At 40.8% G+C, this 19,075-nt stretch overlaps 1 protein-coding gene across 8 annotated transcripts in view; it reads left to right on the top strand.

Moving 5' to 3' along the window:
- Positions 1–19,075, top strand: part of KMT2A (lysine methyltransferase 2A) — a 75,062-nt gene that overhangs the window by 39,169 nt on the left and 16,818 nt on the right. For 4 of the 8 annotated variants that reach the window (XM_049856432.1, XM_049856438.1, XM_049856435.1 and 1 more), the window contains 17 exons: positions 2,302–2,448; positions 3,044–3,139; positions 3,367–3,487; positions 4,908–5,030; positions 5,463–5,647; positions 6,731–6,904; positions 7,653–7,763; positions 8,056–8,129; positions 8,769–8,962; positions 9,320–9,426; positions 10,408–10,545; positions 11,506–11,664; positions 11,929–12,046; positions 12,169–12,247; positions 13,287–13,447; positions 13,995–14,180; positions 14,582–18,824. In XM_049856432.1, the coding sequence (XP_049712389.1) occupies positions 2,302–2,448; positions 3,044–3,139; positions 3,367–3,487; positions 4,908–5,030; positions 5,463–5,647; positions 6,731–6,904; positions 7,653–7,763; positions 8,056–8,129; positions 8,769–8,962; positions 9,320–9,426; positions 10,408–10,545; positions 11,506–11,664; positions 11,929–12,046; positions 12,169–12,247; positions 13,287–13,447; positions 13,995–14,180; positions 14,582–18,824 (6,416 nt within the window). The remainder of the gene's footprint in view (positions 1–2,301; positions 2,449–3,043; positions 3,140–3,366; positions 3,488–4,907; positions 5,031–5,462; positions 5,648–6,730; positions 6,905–7,652; positions 7,764–8,055; positions 8,130–8,768; positions 8,963–9,319; positions 9,427–10,407; positions 10,546–11,505; positions 11,665–11,928; positions 12,047–12,168; positions 12,248–13,286; positions 13,448–13,994; positions 14,181–14,581; positions 18,825–19,075) is intronic. The other 4 variants (XM_049856436.1, XM_049856434.1, XM_049856433.1 and 1 more) reach the window with 3 other exon arrangements.

Genomic DNA, 19,075 nt, shown 5'->3' on the forward strand with positions numbered 1-19,075 from the left:
AACAGCACATTAAAAAAAGTAGGTAAACTGTGATTCCATTTTGGTTTGGAAAAAATGTTTTTAAAATATCCATGTAGAAAAAATTCTGGAAGGATTTACCCCAAAATATTGAGTGTGGTTGGATTATGGGTGGACTTTTTTTTCTCTATATAGTTTTCTTTTTTTTTTAAACTTTTTTAGTTTTTTGCAGTAAGTATGTACTACTTTTACAGTGGGACCAAAAAAAAAAAAAACCACACATACAATTTTAAATAGGTAGCAGTAGTTTGCAATTTATAATTCTCAAATTCCCAAATACCTCCTTAGCTTAGTATTTATCACATAAGATGTGTATTCAACAGGGGGTGAAGAAAATCCAAAGCCAAGTTGAAATCTGGATGTTGAGCAGATAGTGAGACTCACTCCCTAGCTCAGAGGCTCAGTCCCACCTGCTTGCAATTTTAAATTATGTATTAGCAAAATTACAAATTATTGCCTGGTATTGTTCACTAAGCGGATAACTTCCTAGTGCCTATTAGAAGTAGCACATTGTTCTAAAATGCTGGTGTTGTTTCAGATATAATGGAGACAAAAAATATTCAATCTGCAAGTCCCAGGGGTCTGCCGTATATCTTCCTCAGTATCTAACGCTTCGCATCCACACCTTGCCACCTATGGGAATAACTTAGTTTTCCGGCACCAGTCCTTCAACTTCTATGATAAAACAGATTTTTTCCCCCGAGTATCATTGCTCTAGTTTAAACTGTGTATATTGTGCACAGCAATCCTACAGGAGTCGTAGAAACTGAACTGGAGGATGCATGGCTCACTGCCCATACTGCAGACCTAAAGCATGACCAGTGCTTGATGAATTCTCCCTCCATTCAAATCTTTTTTTGTAACTTTTTATGTTGCTAATGATTTCAGATTTACAAAAAAGTTGCAGTAATATTCCCTTCACCTAGATTCCTCAAATGTTAATATTTTACTACCTTTACTTTATCCTTTTCTTTCTGTGTGCATGTGTGTATACACATTTTACAAATTAAGAGAGAAAATATACACAACCATCTTATATGTAGACCGATTTTTTTTCTGAGAATTTGAGAGCAAGTTGCCGACAGTATGCCCTTTTGCCTCTAAATACTTTAATGTGAATTTCCTAAAATCAAGGACAGTTCCTTAACGTGACCTCTTGTCAAAATCAGAAAATTAGCATTGATACAATACTATTGTCTATAGACCTTAATTAAATTTCATGAGTCATCCCAATAATTATTTTCTGGCAGAAGAAAATTTCAGGTTATCCTCATTAAAGTTTTTGAAAATCTTTTATCAATATAAGAAGAATTGATTTCTAAAGTTAGAGATGGGAAGGATAAACCAGAGCTCACAACTGTTCAGTATATTGTACAAAGACCTTCAAAAGCCGATTGTACCAAGCACAGATTTTTCCTATCTCTAGTCCTCTATGGGAGACCCTGGTGGCGTACTGGTTAAGTGCTATGGCTGCTGATGAAAGGGTCGGTAGTTCAGATCCACCAGGCGCTCCTTGGAAACTCTGTGGGGCAGTTCTACTCTGTCCTGTAGGGTCGCTGTGAGTCGGAATCCACTCGGCGGCACTGGGTTTGGTCTGGTCCGAGTTTAGTCCTCTGTGACATAGCCCTTCTCTTTCTTTTTCCAGTTTAGCACCCATTGCATGCTCTGCACCAGTTGAAACAACACTCCTTTGCCTTCTACTTAATAGGCAATCATTAAAATGTTTGTAAAATGCAAGAATGCTGCCTTAACACCTTTACCTGTACCTGAGATTCTGTCCACTCCCTCTCCCGTTTCCCTTGTGAACATATTGTCAGTCCTGGGAGACCTATCTGAAACTTTGCCTTTTTCGTGATGTCGTTTCTGCTTCCAACCAGATGAAGTAGAGCTTAGATCAATCTATTCGTATCCTGTCTCTCTCTCCATCCCCCTCTTCTCACCCCATTCTCTTCCTCTCCTCGCTACCTGTCTCTGCCCCACTCCTTTACGTTCCTGTAGCTCTTTGTTTATAACTCTTATGGCACTTAGTGCATTCTGTTACATCTCAGATATATTTTACTTTGTTACATTATGATTAAGTAATTCTGTAATTACCACTTTACTCCCCTGAATCTCCTGCAGTGCCCAACATTGTGCTTTTTTACATAGTCTTTGTTTAATAAATATGTATTGAATTAAATGTATACTGCTGGACTCTTAAAACCCAGAGTATACAGGTGGAGTTTGGTTGATATTGCTACATGTTATTTGATGCACTTTTGTGTTCCCGTCTCCTTACTACAGTTTGTTTACTGCCAAGTCTGTTGTGAGCCCTTCCACAAGTTTTGTTTAGAGGAGAACGAGCGCCCTCTGGAGGACCAGCTGGAAAATTGGTGTTGTCGTCGTTGCAAGTTCTGTCACGTTTGTGGAAGGCAGCATCAGGCTACAAAGGTACAAAGAACTAAATAATGGAACTGAGAATATTACTGTTAGAATTTTTGTATATATATTCTTTTCTCTGTTGAATTAGTCTATTAATTGGGTGTAACCAGTTGCCTATTTTTGTGTTTTAATTTTGGAAATACAGCAGAAAACATGTCATTGAATAAAATACCAAAACAAACAAAAAACCTGTGTATTTTACAAGAAGACTCACTGCTGAGTGCCTTTGGCCAGAGATAAATCCCTATGCTTTAATTGAGAGTAAATAATTATGAGGAAATTCAAACTGTTATAATGATGTGCTACAATGGTATGGTGGTTAAGCGCTCAGCTGCTAACCGAAAGGTTGGCAGTTTGAGCTCACCAGTTGCTCCACTGGAGAACGATGTGGCAGTCTGCTTCTGTAAAGATTTACAGCCTTGGAAGCCCTTTGGGGCAGTTCTACTCTGTCGTGTAGGGTTGCTACGAGTCGAAATCAACTCAGCGGCAGTAAGTTTGTCTTTTTGTACTTATTTGAAAATAAATGTGAAATGAGATACTAAATAATAGGCATTTAGTGAAGGTGATGTAATGCCCACCTTTTTGCTGTTATATTTTCTTACAGCAGCTGCTGGAGTGTAATAAGTGCCGAAACAGCTATCACCCTGAGTGCCTGGGACCAAACTACCCCACCAAACCCACGAAGAAAAAGAAAGTTTGGGTGAGTACACACATTGTGCTGTTTCAAGAAGAATTGTCCTTTGACTGTCGGGTCTGCACAACTCGCCATTGAGGATGGTGGTGTAATGATTGTTTGCTGTAATTAATAGGACGAGCCATCCCAGTGAAGAAGTCAGATCTAGAAATAGATTGCAGTAAAGATTTTTTCTTTAATAAGTAAGGGTATTAAAAATAAATTCCTACTGAATTTCTTTTCTTCTCTTCCAGATCTGTACCAAGTGTGTTCGCTGCAAAAGCTGTGGATCCACCACTCCAGGCAAAGGGTGGGATGCGCAGTGGTCTCATGATTTCTCGCTGTGCCATGATTGTGCCAAACTCTTTGCTAAAGGTACCCCAAAACAGTCAGTTTTGTCAACTTGTAGAGGTTGTACTTGGTGTTTTGGAGGTGAACTGGACGTTCCAGTAGAATGAAATGAAAAATTTTACACATCCCATCATTTCGAATGCATTTTCTAAATTCCTGGGTTTGCTCTTCCCTTTGCATAGAGAATTATAGCAACTAGAAATGTTTGGGTAGCTTGTATGGGAAGAATTAAGGGGACTTTTTATAACTGCTAATCACAGTGAGGAAACCCTGGTGACGTAGTGGTTAAGTGATACGGCTGCTAACCAAGAGGTTGGCAGATCGAATCTGCCAGGCGCTTTTTGGAAACTCTATGGGGCAGTTCTACTCTGTCCTGTAGGGTCGGCATAAGTTGGAATTGACTCGACGGCAGTAGGTTTTTTTTAATCACAGTGAAATGCTGTAAGCCAGCATTTCTCAAAGTGTAGTACATGTACATTTGATTGTTTCGGGAATGATTCTAGGTCAAACATTTTGTTTGAATAGTTACACTAGAAAAAAAAATTAACGAGTAACACGTTAAACTCATTATTTTACTGACTTACTATAAACCAAAAACCAAACCCAGTGCCATCGAGTCGATTCAGACTCATGGCGACCCTATAGAACAGAGTAGAACTGCCCCATACAGTTTCCAAGGAGTGCCTGGCGGATTTGAACTACTGACCTTTTGGTTAGCAGCCGTAGCACTTAACCACTACGCCACCAAGGTTTCCCGACTTACTATAGTAATGATGTAAAGTTCACTATTAAAATTTAAGTAAAATGAGCAAATCAATTTAAAGAAGTCTGTTAAATGAAGGGAAACCCTGGTGGTGTAGTGGTTAAGTGCTACAGCTGCTAACTAAGAGGCAGCAGTTCAGATCCGCCAGGCGCTGCGTGGAAACTCTATGGGGCAGTTCTACTCTGTCCTATAGGGCTGCTGTGAGTCCGAATCGACTCGACGGCAGTGGGTTTGGTTTTGGTTTGGTATTAAGCGAAAAGTAATAGAAAAGATACTTGGAAGTGCTTCTTTAAGCTAATGTAAAAGCGCTAGGAATAAGGAAAAAGTTTAGCTGTTTTTTACTCTCATATTGCCATTTCTTTAATATTTAAACATTTCTTTGGAATGTTGAGAGATAAAGTTCTCTTTCATTCTTTTCCTATTAAACCCACCTCATGACTTTTATAAATGGGTCTAAAGAGCAGAAGTACCAGCATATATGAAGCATTTCAGAATAATCTTGACCCTTTGCAGATGCATGAACATTCCATAGTAGGTCCATGCTGGCATCCATATAGTCTAAGTGATTCCAGAAGAATATAGTGGCTTGCGTGTTAGACCATAGTGCCTTACATAAGTCTCGGGCCTTAAAAGCACTGGCGTGTGAGCCCAAGCACTTGTGAAACTTTGCTTTGCTTTCAGGAAACTTCTGTCCTCTCTGTGATAAGTGTTACGATGATGATGACTATGAGAGTAAGATGATGCAGTGTGGGAAGTGTGATCGCTGGGTCCATTCCAAATGTGAGAATCTTTCAGGTACAGAAGGTTGGAGTCTTTTTATTACCATTTCCTTCTCTGAGTACAGCTACACTTACAGCCTCCAAGGCAATATGCACCTAAAGTTATGGTAGTGTAATGTTATCGTTTGAGGTCTTCTTAAGTTTATGTTCTGGTCTCCTGAATAAGTGGCATTGGGTTAAGTTCATGCTCATTTATCATGAGTACATTCTTTTAAAATATCCATTTGCTGTCCTTCGTGGGTAGCATGATTTACTGACTCTTTACTAACCAGATCCTGGATTAGTGTTAATTAATGATGCCCCTTTTGGAGATCAATATATGTGAGCTGCTAGGGAATTTTAGAGTCTTAACGCTGTTCCTGACATACAATTTTATAGTAAACTCAGTGGAGTAGTTTCTTTTGTCTCTCTTGCATGTCTGCAGAGCACCTCTCATTGTAGGTTTTTGTTTTCCTAGATGAAATGTATGAGATTCTATCTAATCTGCCAGAAAGTGTGGCCTACACTTGTGTGAACTGTACTGAGCGGCACCCTGCAGAGTGGCGACTAGCCCTTGAAAAAGAGCTACAGATTTCTCTGAAGCAAGTTCTGACAGCCTTGTTGAATTCTCGGACCACCAGTCACTTGCTACGCTACCGGCAGGTAAGCCTGAGTCTCATTTTGTTTTCTGACAGCTTAGTCTCAGTTGATGTTTACCTTGTAATGGAATGGGTTGCTTTGTTTTGTAGAGTTACCTGTTTTGGCCATAGCCATCAGGAACATTTTTGGACCAAGAGTAGGACTTTACTGGGGTAAGAAATAGGAAGGGGCCATACCTTCAAAGGTCTTTTTGAAGAAATTTCTTGCTGTTATGAGAAATTTGGACTTTATACCCTGAAGGCTATGGGGAACCAAAATGACAGACTTTACCCAAGGGAGTAACCTGATCGCAGTTGCTTTTTAGACAAAAATTATTCTGGCAGAAGTGGAAAGGATAAAAGACAGACTTTAGCATGGAGGCAAGAGTAGTGGTTAGAAGGCAGTTGTAGTAATCTAGGTAGGAGAGAGAATGCTGGCCTGAACCAAAATGGTTAGTAGAGAGCCCTTTGGCTCTGGGAATCCCTAGGGCTTCTCAGGACACAGTTTGAAAACCACAGCTCTTAGTCCATTTAAGTTGTGAATGATACATCTATAAAGTAGTTATTGGGAACATAAGGTATAATGTTGGAAGAGCCACATGAATAATTTTATCTCAGCTAGGCTGAGTTGGAGCCCTTGTGGCACAGTAGTTAAGAACTTGGCCGCTAACCAAAAGGCCGGCAGTTCGAATCTAGCAGCTGCTCCTTGGAAACCCTATGGGGCAGTTCTACTCTGTCATATAGGGTCACTGTGAGTTTGAATTCACTTGACAGCAATGGGTTAGGCTGAGTTATCTTTTAATAGAACTCATTTTTGAATAGGAAATTCAACTGTTATCTGTATCTTACTCAAAAAGAACTGAACACAGTTTGGATTTCTTCATACTGGGTTCGGACGTTATCAAGCGAAGCTACTAAATTAGCCTAGCCAATCTATTAGATAACAGGCTATTTTAACTTCTGTAATTTGAAAAATCTGGTTATTTTTATGTTCTTTAGGTTTTATAAATCTGAATCACTCAATGCTATATTTATTAATTTTAATAAAATTTGCATGGATGCCTCATTTTCAGTGTTGATAAAAGAAACATATCTTTCCTGGCAACAGGCTGCCAAGCCTCCAGACTTAAATCCTGAGACAGAGGAGAGCATACCCTCTCGCAGCTCCCCAGAAGGGCCTGACCCACCAGTTCTTACTGAGGTCAGCAAACAGGAAGATCAGCAGCCTCTAGATCTGGAGGGAGTCAAGAGAAAAATGGACCAAGGGAGCTACACATCTGTGGTATGTCTCTAGAACAAAGCACCAGTATTTCTAGGGCTGGTTTAGCTTCTTAGGGTCTTTCGGGAGATGAGGCTGTGTGTAAATAAACCAGAAGATGGCTTGTATTATTTTTAGAAATGTCATGTTGCTTTAGATAGCTAAAATATGTGAGTTTGTTCTGTGTTTCAGAAGATGGATTTTGATAGGGAAGGTAATGTCTTAAAATAGCTCATTTATTTAGTTTTCATTTGAATTCTCTGAAAATTATTTTTATATTAAGAGGAAGCACTGAGAAAACTGTTTATGGGGATAAAAATGTTAATGGGAAGTTAATTAGTTGGCCCCTTTTGAAATCAGACCTGAATATTGTATCTTTCTTTGCAGGCTATTCATTTCTAGATGGTTGCCTTTTAATTGTATGGTTATAAGAATGTGTAGGAAATGATCATCCGGTATCCCATTGTCTGTATTTGCTATCCATTTATTTATTCATTTGAGTTCAAATAAAAAAATTGTGGGCCTGTTTGGCTAACTTACTGTGATACAGCTAATTTATTCGCCTTATTGCCTTATTAGCCTGGCATCTCTTGACTGACACAAGTTAATAGTAGACTGAATCGCCAAGGCCTCAGCCAGAAAGAAATCACACTGTGTTAATATAAGATGTCAGTTTTCTCTTGAATCTGTGCTGGATGACTTAGGAAGAAGAGGAAACAGTGCTGAGAGTAAGCTGTTTTATGAATAATGAAGACTTTGTTTTTGTATACAGTTGGAGTTCAGTGATGATATCGTGAAGATCATTCAAGCAGCCATTAATTCAGATGGAGGGCAGCCAGAAATTAAAAAAGCCAACAGCATGGTCAAGTCCTTCTTCATTCGGGTGAGTGATATTAATAGTTCATGTTCTTAATGCTTATCTATGAGTGATTATCCCTGTGAATAGAACAGATTTCTTCTCTTGTACTTTTTTGCTTTGCCATGTGGATGAAACATGTTGTGGTTTAATTTGTTCCCCTGATTCTTTGGGAGGAAGTTGGTGAGTTGCCCAAGTACATAGACTTTTCCTGAAATCATCTTCATATTGACAGAGAAGCTAGTGTGAAGTTGTTGGTTTTTATGTGGTCTCCAAATGAATGCTCACGTGCTTACATTTTTTTTTGTTTTTCTTTTAGCAAATGGAACGTGTTTTTCCATGGTTCAGTGTCAAAAAGTCCAGGTTTTGGGAGCCAAATAAAGTATCAAGCAAGTGAGTAATTTTAGTAGAACTTTTTTTTCTTCTTGTCAGCTGGAAATCTGAGAGTTTTCAAATTTCTAGCTTAAGTTTTATTTTTAGACTAGGTTTTCGTATTAAAAATGGATCCTTTGAAATGCCTTTTTGGTGCTGGCTTGGAGACAACACTTGATGTTTATTACAGGCTATTGTCTATTTTTTTATTCTATGTATTTGTTATATTTTGGGGACCTTGGTGTAACTTTTGGCATATGTATGTATACTAAATGTATGGTACAGCCTTATAATTGGCTTTGTTTTAACTGAGTTCTGTTTTACTTATTTCAAATGGTGTTTTCTACTTCTCTTGAATTTTTCATATATAACCTTTAATTTTTATTCCAGTAAATCCTTTTGATTCTTCGGTAGGATTATCATTTGTTTCTGGGAGTTTAACCATATTGAAATTATATTTTTAAAAATAGTACGTTCTGTGTATTTAGGCAGTTTTCATATTCTATGGTTTGTTCTTATGTTCTGCCAATGGTTCGTGGATGGGGCCAAGACCCAATGATGTAAAAAACATGATTATCTTGTACAGTTCTAGGTATATTGTAGGAGTTCTAGGTGTATTATAGGAGTTCAATAAATACTTGTTGAATCAATTATTTTCAGCAGTGGGATGTTACCAAACGCAGTGCTTCCACCTTCACTTGACCATAATTATGCTCAGTGGCAGGAGCGAGAGGAAAACAGCCACACTGAGCAGCCTCCTTTAATGAAGAAAATCATTCCAGCTCCCAAACCCAAAGGGCCTGGAGAACCAGACTCACCAACTCCTCTACACCCTCCTACACCACCAATTTTGAGTAAGGCGCTGAATGAAAAGTCATTACCCATTTCCCTCCAAAAGCAAGCAATTGGCTTTGTGAATCTAAATTTAATACACTTGGATATTTGAAAGGAATTTTCAAGTCATCCTTATAAGTAATGAAATCGTTATTTTTGCTTCACTTGGGTGTTAACAAGGAATTGACATAAATACTCTGAGTATTGTAACATAGATGATGAGATAGCTTTGAATGTAGATAACATAGATAACTTTGAACATTATTTGAAAGTATTTATTTTATAGGCTACAGCCTATTTAAGCTGGATTGTTTTCTTTTTTCCTGAAAACCAGACATATTATTGCTAATTTTAACTGGTATCTTTTGGGTTCCAAGATACTGACAGGAGCCGAGAAGACAGTCCGGAGCTGAACCCACCCCCAGGCATAGAAGATAACAGACAGTGTGCATTATGTTTGACATATGGCGATGACAGTGCTAATGTAAGTATAGAGTAACACAGGATCTTAGTTCATAGAGATCCAGAAGGGACTGCGCATCCTTTGTGTCTAAACTTCATGGTTGAGTACCATTTATTTAATTAATATTTATCTGTCAGTTTGTGGCACTTAGAGTTTTTTGTACTTAATGATGGTTTAGAAACCCTGGTGGCGTACTGGTCAAGTGCCACGGCTGCTAACCAAGAGGTCGGCAGTTCAAACCCACCAGGCGTTCCTTAGAAACTCTATGGGGCAGTTCTACTCTGTCCTATAGGGTCGCTATGAGTCGGAATTGACTCGGGGGCAGTGGGTGTTTAATGATGATTTGCCTTAAATTAACCTGCTGGTGTCTAGTTATCTACTAGAATTCCTCAGAAAGATTTTGTAAGTAAAATACAAGATGCATATTAAATAGCTTGTGTTTAATGTAGTATAGCAGAATGGTTAACAGCCTGGTTTTGGCAGGCTGCCTGGATTTGTTTCTGTGCCTTACAGCCTACTTGTTATCCTCAGGCAAGCAGTTTAACCTCTCCAAGCCTCAGTTTCATCTTAAAAATGAGGGCAGCCATAATGCCTACCTCAGAGTGGTTGTGAGAATTAAATGAAATTATATAAAGCCTTATTTAGTGTCTGGCACATAGTAAGCTTACAATTAAAAAAAAAAAGTCTTTTAATGCAGACCGAGAGCACTGGCTTTCAAATAATGTTTTTTTAAAAAAGTTCACATTTTTATAAAGTTATCACGTATTTTTTTTTCTCCTTTAGATTTATAAAATATTTCTAGTGTATGGAAAAAAGTAATCTAGAAAGGAGGGAAGAGACAGAGAAACATTGAAAAATGAATTGTGATTTTAATAAACATTCCTAAGTTAAAGGACTTAATTTCTTGTGATTATCTTGATTGAGGTAAAGCTAATAGCAAAGAAAACCTTCTTTGGCATTCTATTCTTTAGGAAAAATTAGATCAATCTCTTTATTCCATAGGATGCTGGTCGTTTGCTATACATTGGCCAGAATGAGTGGACACATGTAAATTGTGCTTTGTGGTCAGCGGAAGTGTTCGAAGATGATGACGGATCGCTGAAGAATGTGCATATGGCTGTGATCAGGGGCAAGCAATTGGTAAGAGCTTGTGAGTGAACTGTATGAAAGAGATTCCCTCTTAGTTGCCAGATGTCCCTTCTGTGGCCAGATGCTGGCCCACTGATGCTTTTCATAAGGCCTCTAGAATAGCTGATCCATGGCAAGCATTCGTCTACACTGTAGGCAGATTGCTGCTCTGACCCTTGGAGGAAGGATGCAAAATAAATAGAAAACAAAGTATAATCTAATTTGGTAAATGATCCACATGTGTGAAGAAAATGTTCATTTATTAAAGGACTTAGACTAAATTATCTCAAAGGTCCCAGTTGAATCATTCTGAGGGTCCATAGAATAAACCCACAAAATATATGTGTGGAGAGTGATCAATAGCAGATGAGAGTAATTTAAAAAAGCTATGAAGGAGTAAAATTTTAAAAGCTATATTCTGAAGGAAGGAAGAAGATGAAGGCTCATCAAGGAAATAGCACACGCAAAGAAGCATAACTATAAGTTGTATGGCGATCACAAACAAAAAGTCTTTAGAGCCCACATAGAGACAGGTGAAGGAAATCTTTGCATTACGTGATAAGTTTGAGTTATACTATTAAGCCTAGTAATTAGAGCACCATTATGTTTCTAACCAGTGTCATCTTTCTAGAACTGAGTCTCTTTGGGATGTATAACAGCTTTCTAGTAGAATGATGTTTTTAGCATTGATCTTCAAAATTTCATCTTCTCTAAATCAATACTTCATCCTAGGAAAAAAACCTATGTTTTGGGCTAGGTTCTAAATCCAAATTTAATAGTTACAGGGTTCCGTGAACAATGAGGGAGAGAGAGGAATTGTAGAGGAGGCTTCATGGCTCATAACGTCTCTGTAATTCAGCAGATTCCCAATAAATGAAATGAACTGTAGGAAACCAGAGTGGGATGATTCTATGGAGGAGGTGGTAAACGACTTAAAGTCTGAACAAAGCTCTGTTCTGTCTGGATTTTTAGAGATGTGAATTCTGCCAAAAGCCGGGAGCCACCGTGGGTTGCTGTCTCACATCCTGCACCAGCAACTATCACTTCATGTGTTCCCGAGCCAAGAACTGCGTCTTTCTAGATGATAAAAAGGTGTATTGTCAACGACATCGGGATTTGATCAAAGGAGAGGTGAGAGAGCTTCAGTTGCTTTTTAAATTCCTTAGGAGGTTAGGGCAAATAGATGGAAAATAGCAAGATGGTAAACTTAGTTTTGCCTCCCTGTTAGCTATTGCTAGAGTCACGTCCTTTTACAAGAAATACGGAAGTCCTGCTGGTAAAGCAGAATGGTGGTTTTGAGATACGTTTTATACTTTTCCCCTGAGAGGATCGATGTGATGAATGTAATGTGTAAAGAGATAGCGTATTAACAGCTACTCTGGATTTTCATTTAAGGTGGTTCCTGAGAACGGATTTGAAGTTTTTAGAAGAGTGTTTGTGGACTTTGAAGGAATCAGCTTGAGAAGGAAGTTTCTCAATGGCTTGGAACCAGAAAATATCCACATGATGATTGGTATGACCTAGGCCTCGATTACTGGGGAAGACTGTATGTATCACTGGGGTGCTTTGTAGTCCTTAGTTATAAAATGAGCCTTCTCATTATCTCCTCTAATCAGTTATTCTTTCTTTGATCAGGCTCGATGACGATTGACTGCTTGGGAATTCTGAATGATCTCTCTGACTGTGAAGATAAGCTCTTTCCTATTGGCTATCAGTAAGTAGCACTGTAAAGAGAAGACAGCAACTGGAGCATCCTGAAATGCTGAGCAGATCATTACATGTAGAGACGTACTTGCTAGCTACTTTTAACTACTACTAAAAATTAACTTTTTTTTTTTTTTAACTAGTTCTCTGGTTCCTTCAGTTTGTAGAGTGGGACTAAAGCAGCATCTTAGGTCAGCTAAATCCAGTTACAGGAGAAAAGTATTGTTGGCATAATTCCAGAATCATTTCCAAATAAAACCTAAATAGAAAACACAGAGATGTGCAGTGTCAGCCTCTTGAGATCCCTCTGAATTCCATTCTGGATGCAAAAGTCCAAACTGTTGTCCTGGGTCAAACACTCCTGCTTCTGGCCCCAATTTTATATTTTATAGGCCCTTCTAAAAATACGGAACTCCACAATAATAATCGGATTCTCTAGTAATCTTTCCTATATGAAGCAACTTGTTTAAACTTCTATTAAGCTGACAATATAAGTCAAAAACTTTCTTTCTACCTCCCCCTCTTTGAAGTCTCACTTCGCTATATATACTCCAATTTATCCTGCATTCCAATTCTGATGACACGGTTTCTACTCCATGCTTAGCTGGTACAAACTGGGCTCCATCAGTATCTGGCAAATTTGAAGCTATTTCCTTGTCTCATGGGGCTTTTCTCCCAAGGAAACACCACAGGGTAGGTCTTTGTTTTATTTTAGGACCTCACTTTGTACTCATTGTGGGGCAGCAGTGCCATCCCAAAGGCCAGTAACTATTGCGGTAGTTAGCATTTTCCTTTGTTTGAGTTTTAGGATATTTTACTATATTTGGCCGCTGCCTACAATACAACAACAAATCTTATGCTGTTTTTCGAAAGGCTAGGAAAAACCAAGGACTTCAAAGAGCTTGGGGAATCTATAATAAGAACTATGAAGTAAAGGTGAATGCTGTAAATCAAAGAAGCCAGGCAGCCTAGGATGGAGGAGAGGTTTTGACAAACATTAGTTTCTGCTTCTATACTCTCAGGGTGATTTTTCCAAATCTGTTTGCCAGGTGTTCCAGGGTATACTGGAGCACCACAGATGCTCGCAAGCGCTGTGTATATACGTGCAAGATAGTGGAATGCCGTCCTCCAGTTGTAGAGCCAGATATCAACAGCACTGTTGAACATGATGAAAATAGGACCATTGCCCATAGTCCAACATCTTTTACAGGTTAGTTTTTAATCCAGCTGGGACTTGAGTTAGATTTTGGGGAGTGATGTGATTGGAGGGGTGGGGAGAACATTTATTTGGGAGATCGTGTTTGTCTCTACTTTGATATTTACCTAATAGCTGGATTCTTATTGGTTTATTCAGTGTTTTAGATTTTTTTTTACTTTTTCCGTTTTTAATTTTATTGTGGTAAAATATATATAACTAAAAATTTGCCACTTTAACCATTCTTAAGTGTAAAATTCGATGTTAATTACACTCACCGTGTTGTCCAACCATCGCCACTATCCATTTCAGAAAGTTTTTGATCACTGCAAACTCAGCACCCGTTAAGCAGTAACTCTGCGCTAACAACTGATTGTTTCCTTCCTTTTTTTTTTTAAGTGCTTCAGTGACTTGATTACATTCTTCAAGTTCTGCAACCATTTTACTCTCATTTTCCAAGTTATTCCACCACTATTAACATACCTTCAATGCACTTTGAGCAAAAGCTTCCTCTTTCCCCTTAATTGGACATTTTTTATAAGCATTTTTATTTCTACTACAGAAATTTCATCTAAAGAGAGTCAAAACACAGCTGAAATTGTAAGTCCTCCATCACCAGACCGACCTCCTCATTCTCAAACCTCCAGCTCCTGTTTTTATCATGTCATCTCAAAGGTCCCTCGGATTCGAACACCCAGTTATTCTGCAACACAGAGATCCCCTGGCTGTCGGCCATTGCCTTCTGCAGGTAAAGGACTTCATTGACCTACTTGACTCAAAGTCAGCCTCAAGATTAGTTGATAATTCTTCCAGGAGACTTTATCTTGGTGATTTTTGCTAATTGAAAATGCAGATTTTCAGATACCTGTAAATACATACGGGGGCCCTGGTGGTACAATGGTTAGTGTTCGACTGCGAACTGCAAGGTCAGCCATGTGAAGCCACCGACAGCTCCGCGGGAGAAAGATGTGGCAGTCTGCTTCCGTAAAGATTTACAGCCTTGGAGACCCTATGAGGTTGTTATGAGTGGGAATCAATAACAGTGGGTTTTGGGTTTATAAATATATATAGGCAAGTCATAGAAACCAATGATTACCACATATTTGTTCTATCTATAATAGACGTCATTGCTTTTCCTCTCTTGTTCAGGAAGTCCTACCCCAACCACTCATGAAATAGTCACAGTGGGTGATCCTTTACTCTCCTCTGGACTTCGAAGCATTGGCTCCAGGCGTCATAGTACTTCTTCCTTGTCACCTCAGCGGTCCAAACTCCGGATAATGTCTCCAATGAGAACTGGAAATACTTACTCCAGGAGCAGTCTTTCCTCAGTTTCCACCACTGGGACTGTTTCAGATCTTGAGAAAAGTGCCAAAGCAGTTGATCATGTATTAGGGTCACTGAATTCAAGTACTAATTTAGGGCAAAACACTCTCACCTCTTCAAATTTACAAAGGACAGTGGTTACTGTAGGCACTAAAACCAGCCACTTGGCTGGATCTTCTTCTTCGGAAATGAAGCATACCAGTGCCTCAGACTTGGGGTCCAAGAGCTCCTCTTTGAAGGGAGAGAAGACCAAAATGCTGAGTTCCAAGGGCTTAGAGGGATCTGCACATAATGTGGCTTACCCTGGAATTCCTAAACTGGCCCCACAGGTTCATAATACAGCATCTGGAGAATTAAATGTTAGTAAAATTGGAACCTTTACAGAACCGTCTTCGGTGCCATATTCTTCTAAAGAGGCCCTCTCCTTTCCATCACTCCATTCGAGAGGGCAGAGGCGCGATCGAGACCAACACACAGATCTTAGCCAACCAGCAGACCTCTCTTCAGAGGCAGATACTGAAGTCAAAACCTTAAAGCTGTCTGGAGTGAGCAACAGATCGTCTATTATCAATGAACATGTGGGATCTAGTTCCAGAGACAGGAGACAAAAAGGGAAAAAATCTTGTAAAGAAACTTTCAAAGAAAAGCATTCCACTAAATCTTTTTTGGAACCTGGTCAGGTAGCAACTGGTGAGGAAGGAAACTTAAAGCCAGAGTTTGTTGATGAGGTTTTGGCTCCTGAGCTTATTGGGCAACCGCCATGTAATAATGTTTCTTCTGATAAGATTGGGGATAAAGTCCTTTCTATTCCGGGAGTCCCCAAAGCTTCATCCATGCAAGTGGAAGGATCTGCCAAGGAATTACAGACACCCCGGAAACGCACAGTCAAAGTAACACTGACACCTCTAAAAATGGAAAGTGAAAACCAGTCCAAAAATACTTTGAAAGAAAGTAGTCCTGCTTCCCCTCTGCAAGGAGAGTCAGCATCTCCAACAGAACCAATGTCAGCCTCTGAAAGTCCGGGAGATGGTCCAGTGGCCCAGCCAAGCCCCAACGACACCTCATCCCAAGATTCTCAAAGTAACAACTATCAGAATCTTCCAGTTCAGGACAGAAACCTAATGCTTCCAGATGGCCCCAAACCTCAGGAAGATGGTTCTTTTAAGAGGAGATATCCTCGCCGCAGTGCAAGAGCACGTTCTAATATGTTCTTTGGGCTCACCCCACTCTATGGAGTAAGATCCTATGGTGAAGAAGACATTCCATTCTACAGCAGCTCAACTGGGAAGAAACGAGGCAAGAGATCAGCTGAAGGACAGGTGGATGGGGCCGATGACCTTAGCACATCAGATGAAGATGACTTATACTACTACAATTTCACTAGAACAGTGATTTCCTCAAGTGGAGAGGAACGGCTGGCATCTCATAATTTATTTCGGGAGGAGGAACAGTGTGATCTTCCAAAAATTTCACAGTTGGATGGTGTTGATGATGGGACAGAGAGTGATACTAGTGTTACAGCCACAACAAGGAAAAGCAGCCAGATTCCAAAAAGAAATGGTAAAGAGAATGGAACAGAAAGCTTAAAGATTGATCGACCTGAGGATGCTGGTGAAAAAGAACATGTCATTAAGAGTTCTGCTGGCCACAAAAATGAGCCAAAGATGGATAACTGCCACTCTGTCAGCAGGGTTAAAACACAGGGACAGGATTCCTTGGAAGCTCAACTCAGCTCATTGGAGTCAAGCCGCAGAGTCCACACAAGCACCCCCTCAGACAAAAATTTACTGGACACCTATAATACTGAGCTCCTGAAATCTGATTCCGATAATAACAACAGTGATGACTGTGGAAACATCTTGCCTTCAGACATTATGGACTTTGTGCTAAAGAATACTCCATCCATGCAGGCTTTGGGTGAGAGCCCAGAGTCATCTTCATCAGAACTCCTGAATCTTGGTGAAGGTTTGGGTCTTGATAGTAATCGTGGGAAAGACATGGGTCTTTTTGAAGTATTTTCCCAGCAGCTGCCAACAACAGAACCTGTGGACAGTAGTGTCTCTTCCTCAATCTCAGCTGAGGAGCAGTTTGAGTTGCCGCTAGAGCTACCGTCTGATCTCTCAGTCCTGACCACCCGGAGTCCCACTGTCCCTAGCCAGAACCCCAGCAGACTAGCTGTGATCTCAGACTCAGGGGAGAAGAGAGTAACCATCACTGAAAAATCTGTGGCCTCCTCTGAAGGTGACCCGGCACTGTTGAGTCCAGGGGTAGATCCAACCCCTGAAGGCCACATGACTCCTGATCATTTTATCCAAGGACACATGGATGCAGATCACATCTCCAGCCCTCCTTGTTCAGTGGAACAAGGTCATGGCAGCAGTCAGGATTTAACTAGAAACAGTAGCACCCCTGGCCTTCAGGTACCTGTTTCCCCTACTGTTCCTATCCAGAACCAGAAATATGTGCCCAATTCTACTGACAGTCCTGGCCCATCTCAGATTTCTAATGCAGCTGTCCAGACCACTCCACCCCACCTGAAACCAGCCACTGAGAAACTAATTGTTGTTAACCAGAACATGCAGCCACTTTATGTTCTCCAAACTCTTCCAAATGGAGTGACCCAGAAAATCCAATTGACCTCTTCTGTTAGTTCTACACCCAGTGTGATGGAGACAAATACTTCAGTATTGGGGCCCATGGGAACTGGTCTCACCCTAACCACAGGACTAAATCCAAGCTTGCCAACTTCTCAATCTTTGTTCCCTCCTGCTAGCAAAGGACTGCTCCCCATGCCACATCACCAGCACTTACATTCCTTCTCTGCAGCTACTCAAAGTAGTTTCCCACCCAACATCAGCAGTCCTCCTTCAGGCCTACTGATTGGGGTTCAGCCTCCTCCAGACCCCCAACTTCTGGTTTCAGAAGCCAGCCAGAGGACAGACCTCAGTACCACAGTAGCCACTCCATCCTCTGGACTCAAGAAAAGACCCATATCTCGTCTACAGACCCGAAAGAATAAAAAACTTGCTCCCTCTAGTACCCCTTCAAACGTTGCCCCTTCCGATGTGGTTTCTAATATGACATTGATTAACTTCACACCCTCCCAGCTTTCAAACCACCCCAATCTATTAGATTTGGGGTCACTTAATACTTCATCTCACCGAACTGTCCCCAACATCATAAAAAGGTCTAAATCTGGCATCATGTATTTTGAACAGGCGCCCCTGTTACCACCGAGTATGGGAGGAACTGCTGCCCCAGCGGCGGGCACATCAACCATAAGCCAGGATACTAGCAACCTCGCATCAGGGCCCGTGTCTGGCTTGGCATCTGGTTCCTCCGTTTTGAATGTTGTATCCATGCAAACCACAACAACCCCTACAAGTAGTGCATCAGGTCCAGGACATGTCACTTTGACCAACCCAAGGTTGCTTGGTAACCCAGATATTGGTTCAATAAGCAATCTTTTAATCAAAGCTAGCCAGCAGAGCCTAGGGATTCAGGACCAGCCTGTGGCTTTACCGCCAAGTTCAGGAATGTTTCCACAGCTGGGGACATCACAGACTCCCTCTACTGCTGCAATGACAGCAGCATCTAGCATCTGTGTGCTCCCCTCAACTCAAACTACGGGCATAACAGCTGCTTCACCTTCTGGGGAAGCAGAAGAGCACTACCAGCTTCAGCACGTGAACCAGCTCCTTGCCAGCAAAACTGGGATTCTCTCTTCCCAGTGTGATCTGGATTCTGCTTCCGGGACCCAGGTGTCTAATTTTACCCAGACAGTAGATGCTCCCAACAGCACGGGGCTAGAGCAGAACAAGGCTTTACCCTCAGCTATGCAAGCCAGCTCAGCCTCTCCTGGGGGCTCTCCACCCTCGGGACAGCAGTCAGCAAGCCCCTCAGTGCCGGGTCCCACTAAACCCAAACCAAAAATCAAACGGATTCAGCTGCCTTTGGACAAAGGGAATGGCAAGAAGCACAAAGTTTCCCATTTGCGGACCAGTTCTTCGGAAGCACACATTCCAGACCAAGAAGCCAGCGCAGCACCCCTGATGTCATCCACAGGGTAAGAAAAAGTGACCCAAACATTCCCTGTGCTGGCTCTGTGGGATTTTGTGCCCTGGGTTAGAGACTGGGGAAGTGGTAGTCTTATGGGAGGGGCACTCTTCTGTCCATCTGTCCAGGTGGCATTAGTTGGGGGTTTCTGGGATCTGATTTTTTTTTCCCCCGTTCCGGTAGTGATTTATAGAGAAAAGCTTTGTTCCATCAGCGGTGAGTTTGTCTTTTGGATAGAACCACATCATCTCTACTCTTTGC

Source organism: Elephas maximus, chromosome 17, assembly GCF_024166365.1.
Source record: "Elephas maximus indicus isolate mEleMax1 chromosome 17, mEleMax1 primary haplotype, whole genome shotgun sequence".
NCBI lineage: Eukaryota > Metazoa > Chordata > Mammalia > Proboscidea > Elephantidae > Elephas > Elephas maximus.